This window comes from Nomascus leucogenys, chromosome 16 (genome assembly GCF_006542625.1).
Source record: "Nomascus leucogenys isolate Asia chromosome 16, Asia_NLE_v1, whole genome shotgun sequence".
NCBI lineage: Eukaryota > Metazoa > Chordata > Mammalia > Primates > Hylobatidae > Nomascus > Nomascus leucogenys.
Genome location: NC_044396.1, coordinates 93,471,519 through 93,497,260, shown reverse-complemented (window position 1 = coordinate 93,497,260; position 25,742 = coordinate 93,471,519). Strand labels below are relative to the sequence as shown.

The 25,742-nt window shown below is 53.2% G+C and overlaps 1 protein-coding gene and 1 pseudogene across 1 annotated transcript in view; both read left to right on the top strand.

Moving 5' to 3' along the window:
- Positions 1-25,742, top strand: part of LOC100594661 (maestro heat-like repeat family member 5) — a 71,809-nt gene that overhangs the window by 11,010 nt on the left and 35,057 nt on the right. Inside the window, exons 3-17 of the mRNA XM_030795107.1 lie at positions 451-596; positions 997-1,125; positions 4,662-4,821; positions 6,338-6,390; positions 15,428-15,535; positions 15,849-15,965; positions 16,547-16,666; positions 17,109-17,255; positions 17,976-18,098; positions 18,380-18,459; positions 19,716-19,938; positions 21,634-21,729; positions 22,933-23,037; positions 24,712-24,847; positions 25,140-25,306. Coding sequence (XP_030650967.1) covers positions 451-596; positions 997-1,125; positions 4,662-4,821; positions 6,338-6,390; positions 15,428-15,535; positions 15,849-15,965; positions 16,547-16,666; positions 17,109-17,255; positions 17,976-18,098; positions 18,380-18,459; positions 19,716-19,938; positions 21,634-21,729; positions 22,933-23,037; positions 24,712-24,847; positions 25,140-25,306 — 1,910 coding nt within the window. The remainder of the gene's footprint in view (positions 1-450; positions 597-996; positions 1,126-4,661; positions 4,822-6,337; positions 6,391-15,427; positions 15,536-15,848; positions 15,966-16,546; positions 16,667-17,108; positions 17,256-17,975; positions 18,099-18,379; positions 18,460-19,715; positions 19,939-21,633; positions 21,730-22,932; positions 23,038-24,711; positions 24,848-25,139; positions 25,307-25,742) is intronic.
- On the top strand, positions 10,257-10,752 carry LOC100592605 (annotated as a pseudogene).

Below are 25,742 nucleotides of genomic sequence, written 5' to 3'. Positions count from 1 at the left end.
GGGGGATGCAGGGATGAATTCATGAGTGGGTGGGTGGGTGGGTGAATAAATTTACGAATAGATGGATGTTGGGTGGATGGGCAGGTAGATGAATGGAAAGATAGATGAGCAGGTGGATTAGTAGATGGAAGGATGGACAGATGGAACGTGTGGGTGGATAGACAGATGGCTGGATGGACAGGTGGATGAGTGGATGATGGGCAGATGGGAATATGAATGGTGAGTTAGGGCATGCTCATGCACCTGCACTCCTGCTCCTTACCTATGTTGAACCCCAGAAAGTCCATCTGGACAGTCAAGAGGTCCTGGACTTCTCATACATCCATTCCCCAGTTCTCACTTTCAGAGCACTCCTTCCATCCCCAAACCCACCCTCCTGCCTGCCCAGCCTTGCTGCCACAATGTGAGCTACCCACAGCCTGCTCACACGTGCCTTCTTGCCAACCTTAGCCACCTGCTTCAAGATGCTGCAGGACATGAACAGTGCCGACCCCCTCCACTTTAAGTACATCATCAAGAAGATCAAGAACATGGCTCATGGCTCTCCCAAGATGGTGATGGAAACCATCCACGACTACTTTATAGACAACCCGGAGGTGGGGACAGCTTGGGCCACTGGGGCAGGCACAGGGGGCAGAGGGGGAGGGTGGGACCCCAAGGTGGGCTCAAACCCTAGATCCTGCCTAGAACAGCTACATGGCTTGGGGCAAGTCTCGATTTCCTCATATGTCAAATGGGCCAACTGGGGAGGGAGAAAAGTGGACCCGCATGCATTGACCACGTTCGGAATGCGCTCATGAGGTGGCGATCCTGACCCTCACAGGTGGGGAAACTAAGGTGTAGGGAGGCCAAGGGATTTACCTGGAGTCATAGAACTGTGAAGTGGCAGAGAGAAATGGCTCCTCTCACACCCCTCCCCATCCACGCCCCTGCCCACATCTCCCACACGATCTGACCTGATCTGTCCCCAAGTCACCATTGCTCTGCCATCCACAGATCTCCAGCAGGCACAAGTTCCGGCTGTTCCAGGCCCTGGAGATGGTCATCAGAGCCAGTGACGTCCTGGAGGAGACCTGGGAGAAAACCTTCACACGGCTGGCCCTGGAGAACATGACCAAGGCCACGGTGGGCCTCCCCTCCCACAGCAAGTGGGGCCAACCCCCCACGGGTTCTGGGAACGCCAGTGGCTGCCCCAGGGACCCAAGTGATGCTGGGCGTGCCCAGCCTTGTGGCTTACCAAGCAATTTCCATCCAGTGACTCGCGTTCTTACCCCCAGCCCCTTCAGTGGGACACTCGCACTTTTCCATCTCACTTTCCCATTTCAGGAAGGTGAGGCTCAAGAGAGCGCTGCTTGTCTAAAGCCAAGGGGCTCGTAAGTTGGGGGGGCCCTCTCCCCAAAGGAGGTCTCTCCCCGAAGCAGGCTATGGTTCCCCTCTGCACTGCCTTCCTCACCATTGCATGGCAGCTGCCTGCAGCCCAGCTTCTGGAAGGCCTGCTACGAGTCTAATCCACTCTGCAGGCTGTAACTCTGCCCTTGGCCTCCACCTTCTGGGTTCCTGCCTGATGGAGACTTGGGGGTCTGGACCTGAACTGCCCCACCCACCCCACCCACCCCTGCAGCTTTCAGTCCAAAAGCCAGCCCTAGCCGCCAACAGTCTCCACTCCAAGAGCTTAGGAGCAGGTGGCTTAGACTGACTAGGCCAGGGCGGCCCCAGGGGACACCTCAATACGCACACACACTGGGGTGCCCCACAAAGCAGGAGTAGACACCATTTACCCTCTGTGTGGTGCCAAGTCTTAATTCATGTGATTGTGCAGGAGGCAAAGGCCACCGAAAGGTCTTTAATACTCAAAGCTCCCCCCAAAACGAGAGGCACAGTGAGAGGCACAGCACACCCCACAGGGCCACACAGGCCAGTCCCACGCAGGGGTCAGGAAGCAGACAGAGGGACCATCTGAACATGCCTTCAGGGCCACGGTGGTGGGAAGTAACGAAGCAGAAACATCCCCTAGGAGCTACGGGGACACAGGCAGGCCACGGGCATTGTAATGGGACTTCCATGCTCCCCAAAAGATATAAGCAGCTTCAGCTGCTCACCTGGCCCTATGATTCAACAAACTCAAGGAGAGGTTATTTGGAATAACAGACATCAAACAGCCAGCACAGGGCCTACAAGCATGGTCAACACACCCTCCACACAGGGGTTTGTGGCCCCATTTACGGATGGAGAGGCTGGAGCCCAGAGCCTTAGGGACTGGCCTGCAACCGCAGCCCAGCTGGTGGGTGGCAGGTGGGACATGCCCCTGTGCTCCCCCAGAGAAGTGAATGAGGCCACCCTGGGTGCGAGAGATAGCAAAACGGGAAGCAAGGGCCCTGTCCACCTATTTCTTTTTTCCACCTCATTTCTTTTTCTTTTGGAATCCTATGCACGTGTTCGTCACACTCACCACTGCGAAGTCTGTCAGGCATCTCTGCAGTTTACAGATTGATGATACGAGGAAGGTGGGGGAGGTGAGGGCTTCTGGACGCTCTCAGGGGTGTGGTCTGGCCTCAGCCTCCCTGAGGGTGGACAAGACCCTCCTGGGGCTTCATGAGGAGGGGCCCCTGCATGGAGTCTGGCATGAACGAGACCAGGACTGGTCTACATTTTCTGCTTCTGAACACACCGCAGCCCGGCTCCAGCCCCCAGAGTAAGTGGACACTTGTGTGGGTCCTACCCGCCGCCTGGGACACAGAGGGGCATCAGGCATTCTGTCACCTAGGTCAGGACCAGCCGAGTACGGACAAGCTTCCAGCACAGCACAGAGCTTGGCGTCAGCGGGGACTGGCCTGGGCCCGCACTCCTGTTGCCCTGCTCTGGTGGGGGACTGTGTTTCCTACACCCTAAGTCTCCCCTTTCCCGACTTACTTTCTTAAACCGGAGACAGACTTCGGCTTCTTGGAGGTGCTTCTTGGGGAAGGGCTTTAGGGAAGTAAGGTTTTGAGCCTGTGCATTTCCAGAAATCTCTGGATTCGATTTCACACTGGACTGTGGGTTAGCAACCACTGTCCATTGTCCTCTGGCCCTCATGGCTGTTGAGGATCCAGAGCCACTCTGAACCGTGATCCTTCACACGCGACCTGATGTCTGCTGGAGGGCTCGGGCTCGTGGAGTCTTTGCCCTGCCCATTCCGCAGGAGTGGAACTCACCCTGGGTCCAGCGTTAGCCACCAAGCTTTGTGGTCACGTATCCTTTCCATCTGGCTACCTGAGCCCTTGGTTCCACCATACAGTGAGCAGGTGAGCCCACTGCTGCCACCCTCACCCAGCTATGCCAGCATCTCTCCATCTTCCCTTCTACGCTCTGAGGAGTCCCAGGGAGACGCTCACCTAGGGGCTCTGCCTAGAGGCCTGGGAAGTGAGTATTCCTGGAGCTTACGGGCCTGGCAACCCCTGGGTAGAGACACTCATCTGCCCCCTCCAGAGACCGAGCCCCCAGAGTCTTGCTGGGGTGGGAAAGGACCAGCTCCCTTCACGTGTGCAGAGTGTGGGAGGTGCATCTAGGGACTCAACTACTTCTAAAACCACGTCACCTTTAGTTTCAGCCCCCTCCACTGCCACTCCAGTTCCAGAGGTTGAGAGACAAGAGACCCTCCCAACTTCAAACAGTGGGGGACGGTGCCGTGTGGGTGAGCTGGTCGCTCGGCCTCTGCTCCACTGGCCTACACATGGTCTCCAGGCCCCTTGCCTACCTGCTTCCCACTTCCACTGTGCGGTTGCTATTGTCCTTTTTAAAAAATCTCCTAAATGTAGTGTGAGCTGAAGTAGGTTTTTTGAAAGAGCAAAATCAGATTCAATCACCATCTTCACAAGAAGCCCCCATAACCATACTTTCCATAAGTTATAAATGATATATCTATTTCATGCGATGATTCAAGCTGCATGGCAGGGCTCAGACACCCCCACTTTCAGACGCCCCCAGGTGCAGGCAGGCCCTCCTGTTCACCTGCCTCAGAGCCACAGAAGCTGCCTTATGGCTCCCATGAAGACAGAGAAAAGAGTAGAATTCAAAATTGCAGCAAGATCTAAAGGGATACCCACAGGCTTGTTGAGAAAGGTCCCAGGTGTGACCACACAGAGCCAGGCTCCGGGACCCATGTGGTTCCTTCCTGCTGAAGATGCCCCTCCACTGGACAGTGGGGGCTTGGCCAGGGTCAGGGAGGCCAGGGACCCAGTCAGCGGGGCTGTGCCCTTGAGCAGCTGACACCCTGGCTCTCCTGGACAGGAACATCGCCTCTGGTTCTGAATTCATGGTGAAAGATGTGACATTGTCCTGAGCCGCCAGGAGCTCAGGAGGAGAGGGGATGTGGGCTGGAGGTTTCAGGATGAGTGCGCTGAACCCAGGCCTTGGAGCAGGCTCTAAGTGGGAGTGCAGGTGCAGGCAGGCACACAGCGTGAGCAAGGGCTCAGAGGTAGGGAGGAAGAGGAGGAGGTGTTCCGGCAACGGACGCAGAGCAGGAAGGCCTCAGGCTCCCTCAGCCTCAGTTTTCTACCAAAAGAAACATGGGCTGTGGCCGCCGTCCTGCCCCTCAAACCAGCCCTGGCATGTGAAGACACGAGGTCTCGTAACACGCCGCTCTTACTCTACCTCCCGCCCTGCCTGCTCCCACCCCACCCCAGGAGCTGGAAGACATATACCAGGACGCGGCCAGCAATGTGCTGGTGGCCATCTGCAGGCACTCGTGGCGGGCGGTGGCACAGCATCTGGAGACGGAGCTGCTGACGGGCGTCTTCCCACACCGCAGCCTCCTCTACGTGATGGGCGTCCTGTCCTCCAGCGGTATGCCGGGCTCCAGTTTGCGGACAGGGCGGGGTGGGTCATGGAGGGTGATCCAAGAGGTGGCTCTGAGGGTCCACATGGGCAGGGCACAGGGGCTGCACGTCACTTGTGCACCATGAGGTAGCTTCGTGCCCGGCAGCAACAGGCTGCTGCCCCGAGGACCCCCATTGCCCACCACCCCTCAGAGGGCCCAGACCGTGCTCAGGACCTCCCTGGAAAGAGTGACACCAGGCCCAGCCGTGGCAGCCCCTCTGATGGCTCACCCACTCCTGCTGTCAGTATTGCAACAGCTGGACCTGGGTGGAGCCAGGATGACAGAGGAGATCCCAGGAGGTGGCCCAGGACAGGTGTGAGGCTGGCACATGGCAGGGCAACTCCACCACCAGCTGCTGCATCTGTCTCCTCCCTTGGTCACACAAGGCAGGTGGGCACTCCTCCCCTGGAAGATGAAGAGATGGAGCTCAGAGAGGCAGCATGGCCGGCCAGGGCCACTCCCAGCCTGTCACAGCCGGGAGTGTCTGGGCCCTGGGTCCACCATAGCTGCTGCCTCCAAGCTGCGGGAAGGGCCGGCCCGGACAGTGGGGCCTCTGAGGACCCCAGAGGAAGGATGTTCTGGGATCTGCTGACACAAAATAGCGAACACTTACTGAGCACCTACCTAGTGCCAGGCCCCCAGTCACACAGAGGCGAGGGCCAGCCTTCATTCATTCACTCATTCATTCACAAGCATATGCTGCTGCACTTCCCGCTGGGAGATGCAGGACTGCCTTGAGGGCAGCTAGGGGAGCCCAGAGAGGAGAGGGACCAGCTGTCCTGGGGCCATCAAGGAGGGCTTCCTGGAGAAGGCAGCCAGTATAGGCCACATCTACAGGGATGCATAGGAAGGTGAGGAGGGACACTCCCTCTGCCAAGGGCCTTGAGGAAGAGTTGGTCAGCAGCCACAGTGAGGGACGGGGTTGGGGTGTGGCAGGGCCTGTGACCTGCAGGGAGGCCCAGGCCCAGCAGGGGTGTTTGGACCCTAAGACCTGGGGTGAAGCAGGACCTGCTCGGCTTGGCCTTGCACCCTCCACCCCAGGATTAGCAGGCTGGGTGGAGATCCCTCTGCACCCGGGGGTACTGCTGAGGCTGCCAGATCCCTCCCCAAAGCAGCCTCTCCCTCTGGGGTAGGTCCCAAAGTTCCCGAAAAGCACTCCAGTCTCACAATGCCTCCCTCCCAAAGGCTTATTTTCCCACTCTTGAGGGGCCATGCTTGGTAGCACCCCTCCATTTACCATGAGTGAGCCCGAGGCCCAGAGAGGGAGCCCGGACCGCCTGAGGCCACACAGTAAGAGCAGCTGGGCCGCAAGCCCACCCCAGCTCTCTGAACCCAGAGCCAAGCCCGGCTCACGTCCCTCCAGCTCCCACGCTCCACAGAGCTAGGGCAGACAGAAGCTAGCAGCATCAGCCTGGGCCAGCGCTAAAGGCTGGAGGAGATGGGTGTTAGACAGGGCCCTGTGACCCATCCCTCCTCCCACAGAGGAGCTCTTCAGCCAGGAAGACAAGGCCTGCTGGGAAGAGCAACTGATCCAGGTAGGGAAAGAGCCCAGCTCCCAGCCACCAGGCCTTCCGTGGGGGCAACAGGGGAGATGCAGCAGGATAGGTGCCTGGGAGGAGGGGTAGGGGGAAGGAGGGAGGAGGAAGGGAAGGCAGACAGAGAGAGAAGGGGAGGGGAGGGAGGAAGAGAAGGTAGTGGGGAGACAGGGAGGATGGGAGGAAGGGGGAATGTCAGGGAGGAAGAAGGGAGGAATGAGAGGGAGGGGGAACAGGAAGAGGAGGCAAGAAGAGGGGATTGAGGGGGAGGGAGGAATATGGGGGAACAAGAAGGAGCAGGGAGGGAAGGAGGGATGGAGGCCCCTACTCTGCAGATGAGCACACAAGTCTGGAAAAGAGAGGGGACTGCAGTCACAGGGCCAGTCACTTGGGCACTGGGATTGGGGAGGGGACCACAGTCACAGGGCCGGTCACTGAGGCGGTGGGATTCAAACCTCGGTCTCCGCATGCTTGGCACAGAGCACATACCCAATGCACTCGGCCAGTGCTGTTGCCCGGGAAAGCAGGAAGCAGGTTGGGGTGAACAGAGGGAGCCCCAGCCAAGAAACAGGGTCCATGCAGGCCCATCCCTGAACACACACCCGAGTGAGTGAGGGGCTGACATGGCTGAGGGAAGGGACACGAGACCCCTGCCCCCTGGATCCAAGTCCATATTCAACCAATCACCACTCTGTGACCTGGAGGGACCCACTTCACCCCTCGGTCCCTTAGTTTCCTCATCTGTCAAATGGGAATCCAAGCACTTCACTCAAATGGTGGGTATGACGAGTATACGAGGTAATCCGTGGCAAGTGTCAGGCACCGTGCCAGTGACGCAGGAAGCCCTCGCTAATGTCATTATTGTCCTATGGTAAGAGCTGTAGTGGTAGTGACAGGAGCAGCAGTGGTGGCAGCAGGGGAATACTTGGAATGGAATGGCATCCAGTAGAAATAGCATCAGCAGCAACACAAGCAATTAATAGAACAAGAAGACAAAAAGTTACCCAGGATAGAGAAAACTTGAACAATACATTAACCAAATTCATCTAATAAAGTGCAAACAAAATATTCGCCAGGGGGTGTGGGGAGAAATGGGGATGGTTAATGGGTACAAAAAATAGGAAGAATGAATAAGATCAGGGTGACTATAGTCCATTATTTAATTGTAGATTTAAAAATAACTGAAAGAGGCTGGGTGTGGTGGCTCACCCCTGTAATCCCAGCACTTTGGGATGCCAAGACGAGCAGATCACTTGAGGTCAGGAGTTTGAGACCAGCCTGGCCAATATGGCGAAACCCCATCTCTACTAAAAATACAAAATTAGCCCAGCATCGTGGCACCCTCCTATAATCCCAGCTACTCGGGAGGCTGATATGGGAGAATTGCTTGAAACCAGGAAGCAGATGCTGCAGGGAGCCGAGACCATGCCACTGCACTCCAGCCTGGGCAATAGAGCAAGACTCCATCTCAAAATAAAATAAAATAAAATAAAATAACTAAAAGACGGCCAGGCACAGTGGCTCATGCCTGTAATCCCAGCACTTTGGGAGACTGAGGCCGGCGGATCTCCTGAGGTCAGGAGTTCAAGGCCAGCCTGCCCAACATGACGAAACCCCATCTCTGCTAAAAAATACAAAAATTAGCTGGGCATGGTGGCATGCACCTGTAGTCCCAGCTACTTGAGAAGCTGAGACAGAGAACTGCTTGAACCCTGGAGGTGGAGGTTGCCATGAGCCGAGATCGTGCCATTGCACTCCAGCCTGGGCAAAACAGTGAGACCCCGTCTTAAAAAATAATAGTAAAATAAAGTAAAAGAGTATAATTGGATTGTTTGTAACACAAAGGATAAACGCCTGAGGTGACGGATACCTTATTTACCCTGATGTGATTATTGCACATTGTACGCCTGTAGCAAAATATCCCATATACCCCATAAATTTATATACATACTATATACCCACAAAAATTAAAAATATTACATTTTTTTTAAAATTCACCAAGATAGACCATATGCCAGGCCATATATCAAGTTTCAACAAATTTATAACAGCTGATATCAAACAGAGTACATTCTCTGATCAAAATACAAATTAGAGTCCAATATAAAATACATCCGGAGAAACTTCAAATCCTTGGAAATTAAACAACACATTTCTAAATAACCCATCAGTCAAAAAAGAAATCACAAGGAAAATTAGAAAATATTTTGAACTGAATGATAATGAAACGTAACATATGAAAATTGGGATGCAATAAAAAGCAATACTTAGAAGGAAATTTATATTTTAATGCCTATATTAGGAAAGAAAAAAGGTATAAAATCAATTATCTAAGCCTCTATTTTAAGAAGCTAGCCAAAAAATGAGCAGAAAATAAACTTAGAGTAAGGAGAAGGAAGGAATAACAAAAACTAGAGCAGAAATCAAAGAAACAAAAAGAGATAAACAGAGAATGACTAGAACCAAAAGATCAATACACTGAGCCAGATGCCATGGCTTATGCCTGTAATGCCAGCTACTCTGGAGGCTGAGGCAGATGGACTGCTTGAGGCCAGGAGTTCAAGACCAACCTGAGCAACGTAGTAAGAACCTGTCATGGCCAGGTGCGGTGGCTCACGCTTATAATCCCAGCACTTTGGGAGGCCGAGGCGGGCGGATCACGAGGTCAGGAGATCGAGACCACGGTGAAACCCCATTTCTACTAAAAATACAAAAAATTAGCCGGGCGTGGTGGCGGGCGCCTGTAGTCCCAGCTACTCGGAGAGGCTGAGGCAGGAGAATGGCGTGAACCCGGGAGGCGGAGCTTGCAGTGAGCCGAGATTGCGCCACTGCACTCCAGCCTGGGTGGCAGAGCGAGACTCTGTCTCAAGAAAAAAAAAAAAAAAAAAAAGAACCTGTCACTAAAAAAACTTACATTAGGGTTGAATATGAGATTTAAGAAAAAAAAAAAAAAAAAAACACTTCTAAAAATTAGCCAGGCATAGTAGCTTATACCTGTAGTCCAGCTACTCATGAGGCTAAAGGCAGAAGGATCACTTGAGCCCGGGAGTTCGAGGCTGCAGTGAGCTAGGATCAAACCACTGCACTCCAGCCTGGGCAACAGAGCAAGGCCAATCTCTGTTTAAAAAATGATAAATAAATAAGTAAATTGATAAACCCCCTCACTAGACTGATCAAAAAGAGAGAAGACACAAAATACCAATCTCAGAAAGGAATAAGGAACACTACACATCCTTCAGACATTAAAAATTATAATGAAATATTCAATAAATTAGATAATTTAGATTGAATAGACAAATTCTCTAAAAAACACGTTACCAAACTGACATAAGAAGAAACAAAAAATGAATAGTCCTATATCTATTAAATAAATTGAAATCATAATTTAAAACATTCTCACTAAGAAAACTTCAAGCCCAGACACTTCACTGTGAATTCTATCAAAAAGTTAAAAAAGGAATCCTCCTGCCATCGCAGCCATCCTGGCTTCAGGGGCGCCGGTCTCCAGGCCCCCGGGAGGAGAACTCCCAGGGCTACTAAATCCTCGCTGGAGGCGGTGGTTTCTTATGCGGGAGGACGTGGCGGAGGGCCTGACTTTGGGAGCTGGGGGCCGGTCAGCCTCTGAGGTCCGCAGAGGGACCGTGATGGGCGGGAATGGGGACGACTGGGTTCCTCCACTGGTGGGGGCGCAGGCCCGCCATGGGGCGCGGGCCGCCTGTGGTCCTTGCAGACTCCAGATGTCCAGTGTCTATTGGTAATCTGTGAAAACGGTTCGCTATTCACTTGACCCGGAGAACCCCATGAAATCATGCAAATGAAGAGGTTCCAATCTTCGTGTTCACTTTAAGAACACTCGTGAAACTGCTCAGGCCATCAAGGGTATGCATGTATGAAAAGCCACGAAGTATCTGAAAGATGTCACTTTACAGAAACAGTGCGTACCATTCCGACGTTACAATGGTGGAGTTGGCAGGTGTGCGCAGGCCAAGCAGTGGGGCTGGACACAAGATCGGTGGCCCAAAAAGAGTGCTGAATTTTTGCTGCATATGCTTAAAAACGCCGAGAGTAATGCTGAACTTAAGGGTTTAGACGTAGATTCTCTGGTCATTGAGCATATCCAAGTGAACAAATCACCTAAGATGCGCCGCCGGACCTACAGAGCTCATGGTCGGATTAACCCATCCATGAGCTCTCCCTGCCACATTGAGATGATCCTTACGGAAAAGGAACAGATTGTTCCTGAACCAGAAGAGGAGGTTCCCCATAAGAAAAAGATATCCCAGAAGAAACTGAAGAAACAAAAACTTATGGCACGGGAGTAAATTCAGCATTAAAATATATGTAATTAAAAGGAAAAAAAAAGTTAAAAAAAGAAATAGTACTAATTCTATACAAATGTTTTCAAGAAAATAGAGGAGGAAGGAATAACTTCCTAAATCATTTTATGAGGGCTACACAACCCAAAGACATTACAAAAAGAGAAAGAAAACTAAAGACCAATATATTTTATGAAAATAGACTCAAAAATAGTTTTGTGGTTTTTTTTGTTTTTTTTTTGGAGACACAGTCTCGCTCTGTTGCTGGAGGCACATGCCAGGCTGCAGTGGCACAATCTCGGCTCACTGCAACCTCCACCTCCCGGGTTCAAGCGATTCTCCTGCCTCAGCCTCCCAAGTAGCTGGGACTACAGGCACATGCCACCATGCCCAGCTAATTTTTGTATTTTTTTCTTTTAAAGTAGAGACAGGGTTTCACCATGTTGGCTAGGATGGTCTCAATCTCTTGACCTCATGATCTGCTCACCTCAGCCTCCCAAAGTGCTGGGATTACACGCATGAGCCACCACACCTGCCTGAAAATAGACTCAAAAATCTTAACAAAATATTAACAAATTGAATAAAAGGATAACACACTATGATCAAGGAGGTTTTATCCCAGGGACACAAGGTCAATTTAACATTTGAAAAGCAGTAAGTGCAATTCAACACATTAACAGAATAAAGTAGAAAGTTTGGTCATATTTATAAAAAATCATGTGGAAAAAGCATCTGACAGAATTCAATACCTGTCCATGATAAAAGCTCTCAACAAACTAGGAGTAGAAGGAAACTGCCTCAATGTGACAATGGACATCTAAAGCTACAGTTAACACAATTAATGAGCAAAGACCGAACCCTTTCCCACTAAGATCAGGAATAAAGCAAAGGTGTCCTTTCTCTCCACTTCCACTCAACATTACACTGAAGTTGCTAGCCAATGCAATAAGGTAAGAAAAAGGAGAAGGGAAAAAAGACATAGAGATTGCAATTGAAAAAGTAAAACTATCTCTTTTGTAGACAATGTGACTATATACATAGAAAATCTTACAGAATCATATTTAAAATTCTAGAACTAATAATTACTAATACTTGGATGTAGCAAGATATCAGGATACAAGATCGATATACAAAAATCAATTGAACTTCTATATACTGGTGACAAATAATTAGAAAATAAAATTTTTCTTAAAAAATGACATTTTCAGCAGCATTAAAGATACAAAAGACTCAAAGATAAATGCAACAAAATATATGCAATATTGTTACAAAGCATTGCAAACAGAAATTAAAACAACCCTTAAAAAATGGAGACATATGGTGCTTGTGGACAAAATGATTCAATAATGGTAAGATGTCAATTCTCCCACAATTGATTTGTAGATTGAATGCAATGCCAATCAATCTCAGAAAACCGTATTGCAGGATTAAATATAAGCTATAGAATAAATTTTTATAAAGAAATTTTAAAGAACCTAGAATAGCCAAAACAATTATGAAAAAGAAAAAAGTTGCGAGGAATCTGCTACTTGATTTCAAGACTTACTATAGGGCTACAGCAAACAAGACATGAGGCATTGGCATAGGTTAAATAGATAAATCCACTGAACAGAATAGAAAATCCAATATCAAACCACACGTAAACAGTTGATCGATTTTTTTAAAAAAAAGATATCAAAGCAGTTCAATGGGGAAAGTCTTATAAACTATTTCATATATGTAAGAAAAAAAGTGAACTTTAGTGCCTAGTTCAAACCATTTGCAAATATTAATTAGAGATGGAGCCAAAGCCTAAACTATAAAAGGTAAAACTCAAAAGTGTCTAGAAGAAAACATGGGAGAAAATCTTGCCAGCCTTAGGGTAGCTAGATATTTCTCAGGGCTCAGAAAGTAATCATCATAAAGATAAAAAAAAAAGATGTTAGATTTCATCAAAATTAAAACGTTTCATCAACTGATAACGCTAAGAAAATAAAAGGCAAGCCACAGACATGGAGAAAATATTCACAAACTGGAAAAGAGGCTATATCCAGAATAAATAAAGAACTTGTATAACTCAGTAAGCAAAAGACAAAGAGGTCAATTTTTTAAACGAGCAAAACATCCACAACGCACCTCAGGAAGGAAGACATCTCGATGCCCAATAAGCAAGTGAAAAAAAGATCAGCGTCGTTAGTCCTCAGGGAAGGCTCAGTTAAAACCACAAGGAGCCACCTCCATGTCTCCGCTGAGGACACGCAGGTGAAACAAGGACCACAACAGACATTGGCAAGGACGTGGAGCCAGCAGAACGTTGAGGGCGGGATGGGAAAATGGCACAACCTCTTTGGAAAACTGACATTTTCTTCTGAAGTTAACGTATGACTCAGCGATCCCACTTTTCGGTATTTTACTCAAGACATGTGAAAACATCCATACACAAAATTACTTCTACAAAAATGGTCATAGCAGCCTTATTCATTCTAGCCTCAAACTGTAAACAACCCAGACGGGCAGAATACTGCACATCCCCCTGAAAAGATCTAAAGTCAATCATCTAAGTGTCCATCTCAGGAAACTAGAGAAGGATCAAGTTAAACCTGAACCAGGCAAAGGAGATGAAATAATAAAAGTTAAAATAGTAAAAGAGGAATGACCTTGCGGCACATGCAATGACATAGATGAATCTCAAAAACATGCTGAGTGAAAAATTCCAGACACAGAAGATCACAGACTGCCTGCTTCCAATTACATGCAATTCTAGAAAAGGCCAAACTCATCGGCAGGGAAATCAGAACAGTTTTGTAGTGATGGAGCTTAACCAGGAAGAGGCATGAGAGAGCTTTTTGGGGTGGTGGCAAATGTTCTATATCCTGAGAGGATGTGAATTACGTGGGCTGGATTCATGAGCTCTACAGTAAAGATCTGTGCACTTCATTGTGTGTTAAAATACCTCAATTTTTTAAATACTTAAAACTTTAAAAATCTGGGGAAGAGATGTGCTTCAAAATTCAGAATATTTTAGATTTTTAAAAAAGTAATATGATATACACGCTGTATATTCCAAGAACATCCTTAGCAGGATCTGGGCAGATGTAGAATGAAATAGATTGGCATCCCTGCTACAGAAGCAAATAGTCACACCAGGTCCCACAAATCGCATCACATCAGTGCGGCTCAGTGTCTGCTATCCAATGAGGTTGCTGCAAAGCTATGGGGGAAAAAATGTTTAATTTTCTGAGCTTGGGAATTTGAATTTTAGACAAGAAACTGTGGCATTGTTATATGCAGCAGTGAACAAAGACAGTAAAAGTCTGGGGGAGGGGACCTTCTGGGGGACCTCGGGGCTTCCTGGGGGGCTGGGGTTTCATGGACATTCTGCCGTCACCTGTTTTGTGGGTGAGAGAGCCCCCCAGATCCTGCTGCACCCCAGTGTTTTACAAATGGCCAGGAGGAGGTCTATGCTGGGCAGACAAGCTTCTGCCGTAAGTGGGGGGTGGATTTCCATTCCAGGGACCAAGGGATCAACCCCAAGGAGGATGCAAACGGTCCCACCTATGTCTTCTGCCTCATAAGATGTCCCCTCATGCTCTTGGCATCACACATTTAGTATTCCTTTAGGATAAACTTCTAGAAATGGGGTCGCTTGGGGAAATTGTGTATATTTTCAACTTTGATATTGACATTGCCTTTTAATTGAGATTGAAAAAACCTTCCAAAAATGCAGATCCAATCAGCTTCCCACCAAAGGACACTTCCTTGCTGATAGTCAGCGTTTGACGGTTTGCCAGTCTTAATCAAAATGTTACATTAGTTTTCATTCCTTAAGTATTAGCGAGGTTGAGTTTGCAGTGCCTTCATCACGTATGTATCCCTTCATCATTTTACAATATCTTGTTTGTCATCTTCTTATCGATTTATAAAGTGTGGGTTGTTGATCTCTGATGTTAACCCTTGGCAATAGGCAGCAACAAAGATCAAAACAAAACTTTGCCTCATCTTTCCACTTAATTTATAGTAATTTTGCCAAACTAGCTTTTTTAAATGTTTATCTTCACATTTATCAATCTTTGCTTTTAAGGTTTTTGGGTTTGGGATCATAATTTTGGGGGTTATCACCCACCCCCAAAGAATCTTGGGACCAAAAACTTTGGAAATATTGAATCACAGAATCTGGGAACACTTGAAATTGAGAAATATTGCAGTCATTGTTATAAAATCACGTGATGTTAGGAACAGAACTTTCAGGACCTTATATTTGGAAAGGACAGTTCATTCATTCATTTGATTTCTCATTCATTGATTTATAAAATTAATGGCCTATCTGCTGTGTGCTGGGTACCATGCAGGGTGCTGGGGATCCAGCTGTGAATAACCAGACAAGGCCCTGCCCTCCTGGCACCCACTGCAGAGGGTCCACCTTCAGCCGACACTCACTAATCATCTGCTATGTCGGAGACTCCTGGGTGGTGCTCGGGACTCCACTCTCCAGCCTCCTGCTTTTCCAGCCTCACCTTGAGCCACTCCACAGAAAGAATCTTCAGGAATGAGTTCCCTATCCCTGAGAACCATAGAACAAAGAAGAGAGCTGGGCCCTGGAGACTCGAAAGAGGGGAGGGACAAGGGGGTGATGGAATCAGGGTTCAGGATGGCCAGAGTGGGCCGGGGCAGCTAGAATCCCAGGCCCTGCTCTCAGGTAGAGGGACAGACGGCTCCAGCCCCCCATGCGCCTCTGCTGACAGATGGCCATCAAGTCAGTCCCGTTCCTGCGCACGGATGTGTGGTCCAAGGAGCTGCTGTGGACGCTCACCACGCCCAGCTGGACCCAACAGGAGCAGTCCCCTGAGAAGGTGAGCCCCACCCTGCCTCCAGGAGCAGCCCCTGCCTGCCCCCTACACAGCCCCAGGGGCTCTGTCCATAGGACACCCAGGGCCCTAGAAAGAAGTTGGTGGACTTGAGGCAGGGGCAGGGCCTGGACAGCAGGACTTGAGCTGCACCCGCTGCAGCCGCAGGCAGAGGCTTGGACAGTCCACAGCCAGGTGTTGCAGTGGCTGCAGGAGCCGAGGGAGGCCAAGCGAGCGTGGTCAGGGGCAGCTGCTCAGAGGAGGTGGCAGGCCACCTGAGGGGGGTCAAGCACAGGATAAGATGCTGCCCCTCCCACAGGCCTTCCTGTTCACCTACTATGGGCTAATCCTTCAAGCTGAAAAAAACGGTGCCACAGTCAGGAGACACCTGCAAGCCCTCCTGGAAACATCCCACCAGTGGCCTAAGCAGAGGGAGGTGAGGTCCCAGGCCCCACCCTGTCCCCACCGCCACCTGACCCTGACCACAGGCTGAGCCTGATGGCTGGTCTCACACCACGCCCTAATCCTGACCACAGCCTGAGCCTTTTCCCTGTTCTCACCCCAACCCCTGACCCTGGTCACAAACTAAGTTCTGACCTTGGTTTACAGTTGAGCCTTGACGCTGACCACAGGCTAACCCCCGACCCGTTACAGCCGTGATCTCAGCCACAGCATAGCCCTCCTCCTCCATCTTAAACACATCTCCTCATTCCCACTCCAGCACAGCCTACTCACAGCCGGCAGTGAGGGATAATGGGCCTCCAGGGATTCACCTCTGTCCCCCGTGCCCCTCACTCCCCCCACCAGACCCCATAAGCTGTGTGTCCCCTGGCATGGGCTCAATCACAGGTCCTGACAGAGTGGGGTGGGTGCTGGCTGCCCTGGGGCCCTGGATGAGCCCCAACCCCCTCTGGGGGTCCCATTCTCCCTCAGTTTTCACTCCTGCCAGGGGAGGAGCCCGGTCCAGTCCTGGACTTTGGGGTCCCCTGATGAGTGACCCTGATCCCCGACCCACAGGGCATGGCTCTGACCTTGGGGCTGGCGGCCACCCACCACCTGGATGACGTCTGGGCCGTCCTGGACCAGTTTGGCCGGAGCAGGCCCATCAGATGGAGCCTCCACAGCTTCTCCCCGAAGGTACTGGCTCAGGGGTCCTCAGAGACCAGCAGGAGGTTGGGACAGCAAGACCCCCACCCTCTGTGAAGGCCAGCCACTGGGGACTCCCAGAACACTGCCCCATTCACCCACGCCGTTCAGGTGGGTGTGGGAGGGGCCCCCACAAGGAGGGGAAGGCAAGGGGCCTGGACTCCAGCCAGCTCCAGCAGAGCCGAGCACCCCGCACACACCCCACCCTAACACCCCACCCAAACCGTGGCCCTAACAAGGCCCAAGCCATCCCCCAAAGAGCCAGTCCCAGGCCCCCTGTTTTCCGACTGAGGGCCATGGAGGCCCACTGCCCCTCAGGACAGACGCCTGCCCCTAGGGTCCCGCTAGAGCTGGGCAACCACCTCCACAGCTCCCCAGAGGAGGGTAGGGCGGGGTGCTGACACCCCTCACCTGCCTGCCACTCCTCGGCCAGAACTCGGAGGACCTGCACTGGAAATGGGCCAGCAGCACCATCCTCCTGGCATACGGCCAGGTGGCGGCCAAAGCCCGGGCCCACATCCTCCCGTGGGTGGACAACATCGTGTCCAGGATGGTCTTCTACTTCCACTACAGCTCTTGGGTAGGCCCCTGGCTGCCCCTGCAGCATCCCAACACCGGCCCGTCCCCACCAAGACCAAGTCCTCCTGGACCCCAGTCCAGCCGCCCCACCGGCCTCTCAGAGGGGAGAATTCCAGGACCTCCCAAGGGCCTTGGAGCTCACCCCCATGCCCCACCCCACCCCTGGAATCATGAGGAACCAGGCCCAGCTTCCTGGTGGCCCCAGCTTCCGTCCATCCATCCCACCGAAAGTTCTCTGGGCCTCATGATGCCTCTACCCTCACTTCTCCTCCTAAAGCAAACCCTGGGTTTTCACTTTGGGGGTGGGGGACATGGGTATGGAGGGGCCAGGCTGACGTCCATCATGCCTTGATGACAAGCCCCTGACTCCACACTCCACACTAGGGCCCTCCAGCCCAGGTCACTGTGAGGGGCCCCGCAGGGCTGCCCCATCCCAAAGTAGCCATATCGCTGCCCCGGGTCGCCGCTGCTGTGGCCGTAGGGCATGGGGTTGCCACATCTCAAGAGACTTACAGGCCCTCTCCCAGTGTTTAAACGCTGTCAATTACAGTTTTAAACAAAACCATACAGCCCCACCCCTTAAGAAGCGCCCCAGGTACGGCCCCGGTGGGTGGTCTCTGCTGCCCCCTTTCAGCCATGACCCTGCTGCCCCTTGGATCACAGCCTCACGCTCTTGCTCCCACTGCACACTCCGGCACACTGACCATGTCCCCCGTTCCAGGATGAGACCCTGAAGCAGAGCTTCCTCACAGCCACCCTGATGCTGATGGGTGCAGTGAGCCGGAGTGAGGGCGCCCACAGCTACAAGTTCTCCCAGACCTCCGAGCTCCTCCAGTGTCTGATGGTGCGTTCCAGGCGGGCAGCCTCCCTCAGTTTACCCCCTGCAGAAGGAGTAGGGTGGCTTTCTAGGGCATGTCCTGACCTGTCTCCAGTGGCTTTGCTCTGGTGCTCTGGCCTCCTGGTGGGGCAGCTCACAGAGGCCTCTCTGGGCGGGTGAAGGGCCAGAGCATAAACCTGTGGCTCTGGAGGATGCTGGGCACTGAGGTCTTCCCAGGGTGGGGAGACCTGGTGTTGGAAGTGGGATGGGCCAGGCCTGAGCAGCTTGGTGCCACCTGGGACTTGCAGGTTTTGATGGAGAAGGAGCCCCAGGACACTCTGTGCACGCGGAGTCGCCAGCAGGCCATGCACATCGCGTCCAGCCTCTGGTAGGCCCCTGCCTCACACAGGGCTTCCTCAGTGCCACGCAGCAGCCTCTCCACTTGGGTTTGGAGCTGGCGGGCAGCAAGGTGGAGAGGTCAGAAATGGAGCACCATTCTGTGTGCCAGGCACCATTCTGGGGTCTGAGGACCCAGCTGTGGGACAGCAGGGAACATCCCTGTTCTCTAAGAGCTGACACTTGGGGGATGGGGACAGACCGTGAGCAAACCACACATCTCAGCGACAGCTGACACTGCTGCCTGAAGGCAGATGGAGCTGGGGGAGCGAGGTGGAGGGGAGGTAAGATCTTCACGGGTTGAGGGCTACAGGAGACTCTGCAAGGAGAATTGATTAACTGAATATTGGCGGACTGGGTGCCCACCACTGGCCCCACGCTCTTCTAGGCTCCAGGATACAGCCTGAGGCTGGGTTAGTCGACCCTAAAAGGGGACTTTTGGGCAAAGACCTGAAAGGGTGAGAGAGTAGCCCTGCAGTGCCCAGCTGACGGGACAGCGGGTGCAAAGGCCCTGAGGCTGGTGTGCAGCAGGGTTGCTGGAGGACCCGCAGGGGGCCAAGGTGGCAGGGCTGGAATGCATGAGGGCCCCAGGAGCCACGAGAAAGGTCGTCCAGGCTACTGCAGGGCACTGGCTCTTGCCTGAGCGAGGTGGGGCCTTCGGGGGGCGGTCACACTTGAGAAGGAATGTCTGGATCCAGTGTGGGGAGTAGATGGAGCTTCCAAGAGAAAATGGGGGACCAGTCAGGACCCCCTAGAACAATCCAGGAGAAAAGTAACAAGTGGTCTGATTAAGAGTAAGAAGTCCTTAAATGTGGAATAAATTGTGACGGTAGAGCTGTCAGGAGCTGCTGGAGGGCTGGACACAGCTCTCGAGGGAGGGAAAAGAATGGAGAATGTGCTGAGGCTTTGCCCAGGCAACAAGGAGGATGGCACCACAGTCCACTGTGATGGGGCAGGCTGCAGATGCAGCTACCCTGGGGGAATGCGTCAAGATGGAGATGCTCCTTAGAGAGCATCAGGATGGTATTTAAAGCCAGGGACTGAGAGGAGAGATGGAGCAGGCTATCACTTGGCCGGGATGCCCCAGCTCAAGGCCCTGCAGAGGCAGGCGGGCCAGGGAGGCAGATGTGCACACAAGAGTCTCTGAACAGCAGAAGGCCAGAAGTCTGCAGGGATGAAGGCAGATGCCACTCAGGGACCCTCCCCAGGCCCCAGCCCCATGCTAACAGCCCTCTGTCTTCCCAACAGCAAGCTGAGGCCCCCCATAGACTTGGAAAGGAAGTCTCAGCTCCTGTCCACCTGCTTCCGCAGCGTGTTTGCCCTGCCGCTGCTGGATGCCCTGGAGAAGCACACCTGCCTCTTTCTGGAGCCTCCCGACATCCAGGTGTGGCCCATGGCTCGGGAGCGGGCAGCCTGGATGCACCAGGGCTGGGGACCCGGGGCAGTTCTTCACTGCCCTGAGCACCTACAGGTTTACTGCATGCTATATGCCGCAGTGTGTTTGCCCACCTGTAAAATGGGGGTGATACTAGCAGGGCCAATGGTACTTAACACTTGGCAACTGAACTGAGACACTGGGTGAGCAGTGGCATGGAGGAGCACCCTGTAAACAGTGGCGCGTGTGGCCTCCCTCCCTTCCTGCCGGCTCTGAGAGCCAGCAGGAAGAGGCTGGCAAGCCCTTGCTGCCCAGCCCTGCAGGCCTTGGCCGCCATGCTATGGCAGGGTCAGGTCTGAGTTTTTGCCGAGCTCCCCAGCAGCCCAAGGGAAGCGGAGAGGAGAGAGATGAGTTCCCCAACCTTGTAGGGGTCCCTGCAACACCTGGAGTGAGTCACCTTCCCTGCAGGGTGGGCTCAGTCTCACCACACAGCTACTCAGAGGTGGTGCCATGCCCAGGCCGTGCCCAGTCCACCCTGCCACCCCAGGAGGCTGGGGGAGGGAACTCCAGGATTGCTCTCAGCACTTGGCCAGTGCCCACCTCTTCCTGGGTTCTGTTCAGTAAAAGCCGCCCCTGCAGAGAGACGCCTGCCATTACTCATGGCCACCACTGGCTACCTGTGTGGCTCCTGGGCACAGTAACCGCGCCTGGCTTCTTGCGTGTCTGCGATCCTCGGCCTGTGGCCAGAGCCAGTGTTAACTGAGCCCCTGCTAGGTGCCAGGCCCTAGATCGGTTATCTCACCTTCCCAGCAGCGGCCCCAGCGTAAAGAAATGCTCAGAGAAATGAGGCCGTCTGGTGGTACAGGCAGGGTTTGAACCCCAACCCTGCCCCCCAAGGCTGAGTCCAGGCTGGAACTAGACAGACAGACACTTAGGATGGGGTGGTGAGACAACGAGGGTGTCCTGGGCCCAGGGCAACACAGCCCTCCAGAAGGGTGGTCCCTGGCCACACCCCAATCCCACCACAGTTCAGAATGACCCCGTTACCTGATGACACGGTGACACTGAGGCTGGCTTACCCAGGGAGTACCATCTGGTGTCTGGGGGTCCAGTGCTGGGAGCTGGGAGCACTGAGCCGGGGTTCCTGTTGACTCCAGTCCCCTGCCTGCCTCCACTCTGGCAGGTGGGGCTGGCTTCATGCCATTCTCAGGTGAGGAAAGTAAGTTCAGAGAGGCAAAGTAAGTCTCCCCAGGGCACCTAGTGAGTGACCAGAGCCCCAGGGCTCTGCTCCTGGTGGGCCCTGGAAGGGAGGGTAGCTGGGGGCATTTCTCTGGTCCTCTCCTTCCCTGAACGTGCCCAGCAAGCAAAGCAGTAAAGATTGGGAGCATGGCGTGTAAGACCCGGAACTCAGCCCACTGCATCATTGGCAGGGCCTGGGCAAAATGAAGATGCCAGCCCCTGCTTCAAACCTAAGAACCTCCAGAGCATTCACCCAGCCCAGGGCCCTTTTCAGCCCGGGACCCTGGGACCACTCAGGGCACCCTCCTGTGAAGCTAGCCCTGCTAGGAATGAACTCGTCTGGGCCACTGAGACACCTGTGCCCTTGGGTGATCACCAGAGGCCTCCCCACCCAGTCCGCACATCTGCCAAATGGGGGCCATGGCGGCCCCCTCGCAGGCACGGTGGCAAGCCCCAGTGGTGAGCAGCCCGGCACATGCAGGAAGTAGGCGCTCCTCAGGCCCTGTGTCCACCTGGGCGTGGCACTGCCTGACCACCCTTGTCTCTACACAGAGCCTGTACAGCAGGACCACGGAGGCGCTGGACCTCATGCTGCAAAGCCTCATCATGCAGAACCCCACCGCCGGCGAGCTGCATTTCCTGCTGTCGGTGAGGCTGCGGGGAGGCCAGTCGGCTGGGGCCGAGCGGTCCTCAGCCTATGGCCAGACTCCAAAGGAGGGCATCCCAGACGAGACAGGGTGGGACCTGGGGGCTTCGAGTGGTCCAGGAACCAGGAGGGGTGAGAGCCACCCACACTTAGGGATCACAGTGGTTTGGGGCACTGCGGAGGGAGAGACAGTAGGTGGCCTGGTAGAAAGAGGGCTGATGGGCCAGGCACGGTGGCCCATGCCTGTAATCTCAACACTTTGGGAGGCCAAGGCGGGTGGACCACTTGAGGTCAGGAGTTTGAGACCAGCCTGGCCAACATGGTAAAACCCCATCTCTACTAAAAATACAAAAAAAAAAAAAAAAATTAGCCGGGCATGGTGGTGGGCACCTATAATCCCAGCTACTCAGGAGGCTGAGGCAGGAGAATTGCTTGAACCCGGGGGATGGAGGTTGCAGTGAGCTGAGATCTCACCACTTCACTCCAGCCCAGGCAAAAGAGAGAAACTCTGTCTAAAAAAAAAAAGAAAGAAAGAAAGAAAGCTGATGAGGGTCCCGCCCTCCCCTCCTAGAGAACTTCCCCTGCAGTGTCCCCTGAAGGGTCTCCCAAACCTGCTGCCCCCACTCCCCCTTGCCCTCCCTCACCTTGCCAGGAGGGAGACCAGAGCAGGCAATGAGAGTCCCAGGGCAGGCGGAGGCCCAGGGAGGGGAGGCTGGCTCTGGCTCAGAGGTCAAGCCCAACGGGACTTCTCGCAGCCCTGGCTGAGGACTAAAGCAGCCACAGGCAGAGAAGGGAAGGGAGGGGCCCAGCAGGCAGAGGACACGCAGAGCAAAGGTGAGCAGTGCAGAGGAGCCCAGCGCGTCTTGGGCAAGTCACAGATGTGTTTCTGGGACACCACTGGGTCACAGAATCTCCAAATACCATGACCCTCATCCTACTTCAGAGTCACTAATTATACATCTAATCATATATCACCTTAATAAAGAGCTCAGATTTGCCTTAAAAACTATTAGACGTGCCAGTCTCCAGATGACTTCGTAAGTGCAGCAGGCAGAGCCTAGCCGAGGATGGATGGAGCCTTAGAGAGGGGGCAAAGCCGGGGTGGGCGGGGCCTGGGCCGAGTGGGCGGGGTCTGAGCCGGTGGTGGGCGGGGACTGGGCCGAGGGCCCCGCAGAATCCTCTCCCCGATCCTGCCCGCCCCGCAGCACCTGTACATCTGGCTGGCGTCGGAGAAGGCGCATGAGCGGCAGCGGGCTGTGCACAGCTGCATGATCCTCCTCAAATTCCTGAACCACAATGGCTACTTGGACGTGAGTAGGCGGTTCGCCGGTCCCACGCCCCACACCCGCTCTGCCGGCTGGGCCTCCTGCCCTGGATCGCAAGGGCCCAGCCAAAGCCGCCCTCCTCCCAGATCCTGCCAGGGTTCATAGGGTTCAAGGCCCCCTGGACACCAGCCTCCAGGACAGAGTGGATCCCTGAGTACCCGACAGCGCAGCCGGGCTCCGTATTGACTGGCGGCCCAGGCAATCTCCCTCCTTGCAACTGAGGGAACAGGCAGGGACGGGCAGGACCTGCCCGAGGCCTCACAGCTGGGATCTGAAGGCAGGTCACCCTGACCCCTGACCCTGGAGCTAGGCACCTGTCTATGCACCTGAGGCCTTGTACAGGTGTTTCTCCTCAACGAGACCCAGCTTTTCACCTGTAAAGTCAATGGAAATGACCCCTCCCTAGAGCGATATGGTGGGGCTCAGATGGGGTGGAGACCGTGAGAAGGCTGGTAAACTGTACGGCCCTGCGCCTGATTAGGGGTTCCTTGCTGCCTGGAGTGGCCACCCCACCACCCTTCCGCCAGTGCAGCCCCTATCATGACATGGCTCACAGCCCTCATCTGTCGCTACTGCCCTTGAGTTGCATCAGCACATGGTCAGAGAGTGCGCTTCCGCCAGTATGAGCCCAAACCCGCATTAAACCCGCATTAACTCCCTAGGCATACTCAGGGGGATGGGGAAATTAGTTCCTTGCCCTAATGCCTGGTGGCTGCCTGGTCTAATGAGGGCAGGAGGCAGAAGTGCTGGAAGGAGGGGGGACTGTTCTGCCAATGGAAAGACCCTGCACCCCTGGGAGGAGGAGGACAATTAAAGTGGCTTCAATTTACTCAAAATCCATTTCAACATCACAGGACTGGACCAGGGTAAGGCAAGCAAGATACTCACCTTGCACACAAAATTTACCGCAGAAACAAAAAACTCTGTAATCAAGATGATTCACGTTTTCGTGTGATGTTTTTAAAACTCAATTCGGCAAGCTATGGCCCATGGGCTGACCACCTGCTTTTGTAAATAAAGTTTTATTAAACCAGGACCAGGATGAGGGTAGGACAGGTGAGGTGACATGCAAAACCAGGGTCAGATCCTGACTTTACTTACAGTTTTGAGATCTTGCTCATCGCAGAGTTTTTTGCACTTATTCTGATTTTTCTAAATATTGCATTAAAATATTACTTTTCTTTTTCTTTTTTTTTTGAGACGGAGTCTCGCTCTGGCGCCCAGGCTGGAGTGTAGTGGCACGATTTCGGCTCACTGCAACCTCTGCCTCCCGGGTTCATGCCATTCTCCTGCCTCAGCCTCCCGAGTAGCTGGGACTACAGGCGCCTGCCACCATGCCCGGCTAATTTTTGGTATTTTTAGTAGACTCAGGGTTTCACCTGGGTTTCACCTGGGTTTAGCCAGGATGGTCTCGATCTCCTGACCTTGTGATCTGCCTGCCTCGGCCTCCCAAAGTGCTGGGGTTACAGGAGTGAGCCACCGTGCCCGGCCACCTAAAATATTACTTTTCTTGATTACTGAATGTTTTGCCCAGCCCCCAGTCCCAGCCCTGCCACACCGTTGGAGGGGTCACCTCTGATGTAGGCCGTGCTGGGTGAGTGTGTGGCAGGGCTCTGCAGGGAGGTTTGGCCATCAGTGATTCCCGTACTCTCAACACAGCCAAAAGAGAACTTCAAAAGGATTGGGCAACTGGTGGGCATACTGGGGATGCTGTGCCAGGACCCAGACAGGGCCACCCAGCGCTGCAGCCTGGAAGGGGCAAGCCATCTCTACCAGCTCTTGATGCGCCACAAAGGTGAGTTCTGTGAGTTCTGAGCACCAACTTCCACCCCAGCTACAACCTCTGGCAGACCCACACCCACACCCCTGACCTCAACCTTGCCCCAAATTTACCCCCAAACCCAACCTGGATCTGAGCCATAACCCTGTAATGGCCTCACCCTGACCCCCACCACTCTGATCCCAGTCCCCAAACTGTGCACAGCCCTGATCCTGATTACAAATGACCCTACCCTAACCCTGCCCTGTCCCAAACTAGACCCCAAGACCACCTTTGCCCTGCCCTCACCCACCCTGTCCCTGGCCAGCAGGAGAAACTTTGCAGGCAGAATCACAGGCCCCCAAGGAGCTCTCCCAGGCCCATTCGGATGGAACCCCACTCTGGAACAGCAGAGACCAGAAGGCCACTCCCCTGGGCCCCCAGGAGATGGCAAAGAACCACATCTTCCAGCTCTGCAGCTCCCAAGTCATCAAGGTCAAAGTCCTTAGAGTAGAGGGCAGGGCAGGGGCGTGACCAGAGCACACCACATATCTGGGGAGTGGGGAGTGGTGGGTAAATGCGCTCGCTCGCTCGCTGTCTCTCATGTTGTTGAGGTGGAGCCAGGAAGGTTTGGGGGGCCAGCACACATTAGATGCCTACTTATTACCTATGCCAGGAGCTTCACAGACATTACCACATCCCTTCCTCAAGTTTTATAAACTGAATTGAACCAAATGATGAAGAAATTATGGCACAGGGCTGGTCAGTGACCCACTGGAATTTGATCCAGCCCCAGCTACTCCAGAACCCGTGCTCTTGGCAACTGTTGCAAGCCATTGGTGTGCTGAGGCCAGTTAGAAGTTTAGTGTGGAAAACTTCAAGCCCTAGAACCAACTCACTGTCTGTGTCCAGAAGGAAGAATACCTTACTT